The sequence below is a fragment of the Cyprinodon variegatus genome, unplaced genomic scaffold (genome assembly GCF_000732505.1).
Source record: "Cyprinodon variegatus isolate N-32 unplaced genomic scaffold, C_variegatus-1.0 Scaffold528, whole genome shotgun sequence".
Classification (NCBI taxonomy): Eukaryota; Metazoa; Chordata; class Actinopteri; order Cyprinodontiformes; family Cyprinodontidae; genus Cyprinodon; species Cyprinodon variegatus.
In genome coordinates this window covers 401,969-409,834 of record NW_015150981.1, presented here as the reverse complement: position 1 = coordinate 409,834, position 7,866 = coordinate 401,969, and the positions used below count along the sequence as shown (strand labels likewise).

Here is a 7,866-nt window from a genome sequence, read left to right as displayed (position 1 = left end):
GATATTATTTTTGATAAATAAATAAAATATGATAGATACAAATAGATAGATTAAATACATTTTTCGAAGTTGTGGATATTAATTTGACCTCACTGTCAAGAAAATGCATAGCAAGACATCCAGCCACCCCCCCCACCACCAACAATACAAATATGTGAAAACAATGCAACGTAATGTGTGACACTGTATATTTGAAGAAACAATTTAATAATTTAAGAAACTGGAAAAAATAATGAACAGTTATTTTTAAATTTAGTGAAATGTATCTTACATAATCTTACAACACAATTTGCATTAGCTATCTCATATGACTGCATGGATTACATACATACAATATATGTTTACATGAAAAAGAAGTGTTCATATTGTCAAAATTGTAAATTGTGTGAAAAAACTCAAATATTTTAGTTATGAAATTAATAAATTTTTTTCCCCCAATTACTTATAGAAAATCTTCAGGCTGGACTGAGTGGAGTAAATGTAATGAAGAAAGAAATGTCTCGGATACATGTTCCTTTCCTGTAGACACATTTGAAAAAATAAAGGTCAAGCTCAACAGCACCGCAGCTGGGATCAAACCATTGTTCTTCAGTGAAGAATTCCTGTTCTGCCAGTCCAGTAAGTGAAATTGGGTTCTACTTTAGTAAAACATCTTAGATTCTTCTTTTTAAAACTTTGAAGATTACTGTCTTGGCAGAAGTAAATACTTTTAGCATTTTTTCCCCATAAATACAACAAATATGTACATCATTTGAGGAGATCTAAGAGAAACAATCTCTGCAAAATGCAAATTTTCCACTTATAGAGATCACCTCATGAATTTTTCCTAGTGCTCAGTGTATTTACCAATGCAGGCAAGTAAGTCACTGTTTTCCTTAGAGCCCATGTGGTATCATAAAATACAGTAAGACTGCATCATAACCTTATGCGTGTTTGTGTTCACAGTTAAAAGTGTCCCACCAAGTCAGCTGAAAGGAGTACTGATAAAGAAAAAGCTGTGCTTAAATTGGGAAGCTCCTCTACCCTCTTTGTCTGGCGATCTGCAGTATGAGGTTAACATTCAGATTAAAGGAGGTGAAGAACTGAGTGTAAGTTGCATTTAAGAAAGTTTAGATTTCCAACAAAGATTTTTAAATAGAAAATCAAAGTCAGTCATTTGATAAGAGGAAATTAAAAAGAATATTGTAGATGCATCTTTTATAGGACTCTCAAAACAATTAAAAGCACACACGTACAAAATGTGTGGGTACCCCTTTTTTATGAAAGAAAAACCCATGAGTCTCACAGAAGTAACTTGAATACTTCTAAATAATAAGACAGAACATTCTATGAAAGAAAAACCAATGAAAGTTAGACATTGCATTTCAACCATGCTTCAACAGAATGACTTAAAAATTAAACATGTCTGGACAAAATGATGGTGCCTCTGGAAAAGAATAGAAATAATCTGACCAAAGGGACATGCTAAGTTAAAATGCCATCACAGGTGTCTACAATCTTGTAATCAGTAGGTGGGCCTATGGCTGAATCCCAAACTGCCCCCTAACCCTTAACTATCAAGTGTCAGACCCAATGAACTCTCTTTCGCAGCTGTGGAAGCCGCCTTGATTAAAGGTGTGTGTGGGGTGGGGTGGGGGAAATAAACCAGAATGGGAAGGCTTCTTCCCTCCAATGGAAAAGAAAAGCAGCCATTTCTATGGCAACACAGTAAAGCCCAATGCGTGTGGCTGTAGATCTGTGGCATAGGTTAACTTAACATTAAGCAATTGCCCCTTTCTTAAAACAAATGTATACGATTGTCAGGTTGTTTGGAGGTTTTAGAGGACCGGATTGCAGTGATGAGCAGGCAAAGATAAGGTTAGCTGATTTAACTGAGGTTCTAGAGACAACAGAGACAAAAATCCAAGAACAAAAAAGAAACCTAAAAAAAGAGAACAGAAAGAGAACACAGGGAGGAAGCAATAAGAAACCAGCAATGAGGAACTGTAGAGGAGGTGTATATGTTGGAAACAGAACAAAGGATTGGCTAATGAGCTGATATGGAGCAGGTGTGTATAGAAGTAACTAGAAGGTAGCCGAGAGTAAAGGAAACTGGCACAAGGGAGCAACAGAGTAACAAAAACAATCACAGCACTGCTTAAAAATAAGTAGAAAACAACTGCAATGACAGCAAATGAAAAAGAAACCATTACCAAGAAAACAGAATAACAAAAAATAAAATTTAAATAAAAACTCAAAAAGTCCACCAAGGGCAGGATCATGACAATGGTCAGATAAAACTTTTTCAAAGAGGACCTTCCATTTTGGAATTATTGAAGTTTTTTCAAATACCTTAATTGTGATTTTCTGTTAGTGTGACGAAGATGGAGCAAACCAGTGGAATTTACATTTGGTGGAATGTGTTTGCTCTGCCACCAGGCCACTGTTACACCTGCTGCCAAATTCTAGCATGCCTGCAACTAATGCAAGCTCGCTATTTAAGGGCTGTACGGTCTGTTGCCCTAACCAGGCTGGTGTTTGTATTGTACGATTTCTCATGTATGGTTCTGCAATGCCAAAGCATTGATGAGCTCTTATTATTTTAGACCAGCTTCAAACAACACAACAACTATAGGACCATCTCATGTTCCTGTGACTACAGTTGCACATATTATTTAGAAGAGCCTGGGGTTTTGGAATTGATTTTTTTGGGATCATCCGAGGATTTACCTGAGGCCTCAGCGGGAAGGACTGTAGCCAACCTTCTGGGATGTGGCCACAAGGGGTAATTTGACGACTAATCAAAGAGACTGATATTACAAATGGTAAAACAGGAAGCCCCAAAATCCTGTAAAAAGATTAAAGGTGAACTTCAGGCTCTAATTAATTCAGAAGAGGCAAATTCAGCCTCCATCTCATTTCTGAGCAGCTCTGGGGAAATGAAGATCTTTAGGTTTTGTTTAAAAAAAATGATTGAAGTACAACATGAACATAATTGTTTGGTTAGTGCATTATGGGGTAAGGATGAATATGTTCTCATTGTCAACTAATAACCTCATAGCAATCATTGTTGTGATTGAGACTGGCCTGTAGAGCCTATGCCTGGCATGTAGAGCCTATGCAGTCTAACCAACCAATGGTCAGGAGCTGTTTCCTAAAGACCAACCCCTCCTCATTTACATAATAAGGCAAAAAAAAGGAAAAAGACAGGCACAAATAAATAGGGTTGAAGAAATCAATGGAGTGAAATAACAGAAAAAAAAGTGGGAAAAAGAATACATATGAAAAACAAATAATTTAATAATAAATCTGAAAATTATAATGGTATTAAATAAATAAGGTAATTATTAAAGATAAATAAGCTAATTTAAATGTATTTATACATTCATTTCTCATTATATACATTTGATTAATGCTCACAAATACAAAACTGCAAAGAATTTGCCTAAAATGTTTTGAATGAAAACAAAGACAAATTTGAAGTTAAAAGGTTCAGCTATATATCAAATAATTATGACTGTGTTCTGTCTCATTTTATTTGGCCCACAGAAAATAGTGTCTAACACCAGCACATGTGCAGAGTTGACATCAGGCTGCCAGTTCAGTGTTAGGGTAAGAGCTAAACCTGAGGGGGTGATTTACTCAGGATTTTGGAGTGACTGGTCAGATGTCTTTTCAGGTGCAACCACACATGACACAGGTAAGACTAACAAGAATAAATTTTTAAATAATCTAAATAATTGTTTGCCTGCTTTTATTAGAAAATATTCCTCTATTTTATTAAATACAGCAGCACAATTGTATACATAATTGCAATGATATATTTAGTCTGTTTTTCTACATGAATGAAACTATGGTTATTATTGTATCATGCTAATTTCAATCTCATTGTTTCTAGACATGTTGCTCATGTGGTGCATCTGTGTTTCCATGCTGATCATAGCAATCGGCTTCATCACAGTCTTTTTCATTTACTTCAGGTATTTGTGTCCAAATCATTCATTTTCATTGTATAAATAAAATTTCTCACATGGTTTTTTTTTTTTAAATAACAATGTTTGAACATAGTGCCTTTTTAAAAAATGTCTACAGTGTTGTTTTTGTCAACGATGACGAAATCATTTCATTGATGCTCCTTTTTTCAGGACAATAACAAAAACTGACGAGTTAAACGTAGATCTTTGATGACTAAAACATGACTAGTCATAGGTTTTAGTTTTCGTCAACGAAACGGGACTGTTAAAGATAGGCTCTCTGTGTCTACACCTTGAAGCTCTCTCTCTCCGTTTTTTTTCCCCTGAAAAGAGATCACTCGAGACAAATTCTTTTAATGACATTTAATAACTTATATGTATTAAATAACCATGAGACATGATAACAGATTCTGATCATTTGTAATCTTACTCAGATCAGAGAAGTTGCTTAGAATTACAGAAGGTAGCTGCATACCCGCGGCCTCACTTCTTTGAAAGTGGCCCTGATAAAGCTCAGTGTCTGTGCTTCACGTTGCTCTGTAAAGGTTTACTCACGCAGTATGGCTCTTCTATCGCTACTTAAACTATGTGGCTGATCATCCTCTGCCAAGCGAAAAAAATCCCTTTACTATCAATATTTTATCACAAGATGTGATACTAAACCTTCTTTAATTTCTACCAAAAGTAATCCCTAAATTATATCCAAATAAGATATATTATTGATTTCTGTTTATTTTTACATAAAGAGCCATGTGAAAAGTTGTATAGATCTTTGAATATTTCTTTCTTGTTGTTCTCGTGTTTATCTACCTAAATATGATGTAAATGTTTCCTTGTATTGTCATTAAAACATTTTTTTTATGTTTCTTTTGAATATTTCAACATTTTAGTTTGCATATTCATTCAATTTAGGTCTGGATTGCTCTGGCATTTCAAAGCAATTATGTAGATTCTCTCTGTATTTTCTTTATCAAAACCCTGCGAATTTAAATCAACTTTGACTCCTGAGCAGTGGTAACTGAGGGGTAAATTGAAGAAATAAAGCCAAAATTGCCAAAGTAGAAAGAAGAATATTTTTGTTCTTTGCTTTTTTTGGAGCAATGAAGATTTTATGGATCCGTCTGTATTGCATATTTCATAATAGATCAGGAAGTCTTTGCTTTAGAAAACCTAGCTTTGGAAATATTGTATGTCTAAAACCATTCCTTTATTGTACATTTTGTTAGTTTGTTTGTCTGTCTTGTATATTAACCAATATGATGTGTTGAAGTAGATCTGCTATTTTTATAGCTTTTTTGAGACATTTTTTTTTTTATAAAGTAGGGCATTAATTCATAAAAAGTTTATTTAAATTCTATAAATCTAAGTTTCTGCCCAACAGCAATGATGAACTGAATAGCAACATTGTATCTCCACCAATTGTAGTATCTAGGCAAGAGATGTCAGCCTGGTAAAGAATCTGGTTGTTATTTGAAACTGTAAAGGTGAACTTTTTTTTACAACATATAACTGACTAAAACTAGACTCAAACCTTTTTAAGTTTTAGTCGATTAAAACAATTACATGTCGTAATGACTAAAATGCACCTAAGACTAATAATAATTTTCGTCCTGAAGACTAAGACTAAATCTAAGGCTACATTCACACTGCAGGCAAGCCTTGATGCTCCGTTCACATTTGCAAATATATGGGTCTTGTATGTGATCTCCTGTGTGAACTACAGTCACGCAATGCAAGTGTCCCGCATGTGCAGTAGAGGACGCAATGACGTCACAAGCCAGTGTGCACTGTGCTTACAGAAGTAATCATAGATGGTGGTGCATCTAGCGATCTTTCCCAACCATAAAAACACAATCTTTTCAAGATGGTTAACATAAATACTACTCTCCGCATTATCGTCCACCATGGTTGTTGTTTTTCTTGCTGCTTCTTCATAGAAAGACCCAGAATAGTGACCTTTGTCACTATTAATTGCATTCAGGTCTGATGAATGCAACCTGGCTGCTCAGACACAGGTCGCATTTGAAAATATCACATTTGTATCGGATTCAGGACCACATAGCCAAGCGACCTTGGTCACATTGGAAAAAATCAGATCTGTGTTGTTCAGACAGCCATGAAAAGATCAGATACAGGTCGCATATGGGCCAAAAATTCGGATTGGGGTCACTTCAGGCTGCAGTGTGAACGTAGCCTAACATGGTTGTGAAAAACACTGGTTATAAAGGTCATTGGAAATTTCATAGAAAAAAAAAATTTCATTAATATAAGTACAGCATTCTTTTTTTGTGTTCTTTTTTAGGAAGCTCAAGCAGTATTTCTGGCCACCAGTACCCAACCTTGAAAAAGTTCTTCAAGGTTTTCTGATGGACATCAACCAGCAGAAATGGGTAAATTATTTAACAACAAAGTAAAAACTAATTATAAATGAACTATTAAGGTACACATTTTTGTTTTGTTTTTATTTTACACATGAAGACACAAGAGAATATTACCAACAGCACTTTCTATTACTTTAAAATCATAAAGAGAACCTAACATATACTCTCCTTAAAATTTCCAGAAACCAAGTGGTTACTTTCTGTCATGGTGTTGAGTTTTCTGACCCACCTGCAAAACAAACTTTATTTTAACAACAGAAGAAAAGAAAAAAAACGAGAGAGCACAGGACACAAGATGAGAAATATTAATCAAGGTTAAGGGAAATGTTGATGGAATTAAAGCTCGGCTTACAGTACCACACAGGATCAGAACGATCCACAGGGGAGAGTGAGCAGGTGCTGCGGCTCCCACAGGCCGGTGTTGTTGGTGCTTGAAGCGGGAGAGGCGGCTGCACTGAGGGAAAGTGGCTGATGGATGGAGGCGGACTGGGTTCGGTGGAATGAACTGTGGGACGGAGGCAGGTGGCTGTCAGCTGGCTTTGCGCCGTAAGAGCGCTGGGATCTCAAGGGGACAGATGGTTTGGATGGACTTGCTGAGAGGATCTGTCTGACCAGATCTGTCCGTTTGTCCATTGTTCTGAGGATGATAACCAGAGGAGAGGGTGTAGGTGGCCCCAAGGGAGGTGGCAAACTCCTTCGAGACACAGGAGGTATACTGAGGGACTCGGTCTGAGAGGAAGTCTTGGGGTATCAAATGTAATCTAAAAACATGCTTAACCAGCACCTGGAAAGCGGATTGAAGCTTGCGGAGGGGGACCAGATGGCAGGATTTTGGAAAGGTGGTCCACAATGGTTAAGATGACCACCATGCCTTGGTACAAGGGCAGCCCAGCTACGAAGTCCAAGGCAATATGTCACCAAGAACGGTCAGAGATGGGGAGTCACTGGACCTGACAGTGGCTTGTTCCTAGCACAGGTGGGACAGGCTAAGATGTACTCCCGTACGTTGCGATGGAGAGAGAGCCAATGTTTGAGCTGGTTTGATGGACTCCAGGGTGAGCAAAGATCTTTGCGGATTGAAAGCATTGGATCACCTGGTGCCAGATAGCACTTGGGATGTATGTTCTGTCCGGGGAGCCGCCTCCTGGGTGGGGTTCAATCCACAGGGCCTCCGAGACTAGAGCTTCGATCTCCCAGTGGAGGGCTTAACATTTGCAGGTCTGAGGAAGAATGGGAGATAACTCCTCCTCAAATCTTTCAGGGGAATACAGGTGGGAGAGGGGATCAGGTTTAATGTTCTTGGAGCCGGGTCGGAAGGAGATCGAGAGGTTGAATCGGGAAAAGAACAAGGACCAGTGGGCTTGCCTGGGATTTAAACATTTGGCGGACTGAAGGTAGGGCCAAGTTCTTCTGGTCTGTCCAAACCAGGACAGGTTGCTCGTTGCCCTCCAGCCAGTGACGAAGACAAATATGTTGAGATAATCACACAGGACGTCATTTACCAGGGCCTGGCTTCTTGGACCCGTTTAAAG

The 7,866-nt window shown here is 37.7% G+C and overlaps 1 protein-coding gene across 1 annotated transcript in view; it reads left to right on the top strand.

Annotated features, from left to right (window-relative positions):
* mpl (MPL proto-oncogene, thrombopoietin receptor) overlaps positions 1-7,866 on the top strand; it is a 15,508-nt gene that overhangs the window by 5,452 nt on the left and 2,190 nt on the right. Inside the window, exons 7-11 of the mRNA XM_015391195.1 lie at positions 449-618; positions 946-1,088; positions 3,529-3,679; positions 3,878-3,959; positions 6,256-6,343. Coding sequence (XP_015246681.1) covers positions 449-618; positions 946-1,088; positions 3,529-3,679; positions 3,878-3,959; positions 6,256-6,343 — 634 coding nt within the window. The remainder of the gene's footprint in view (positions 1-448; positions 619-945; positions 1,089-3,528; positions 3,680-3,877; positions 3,960-6,255; positions 6,344-7,866) is intronic.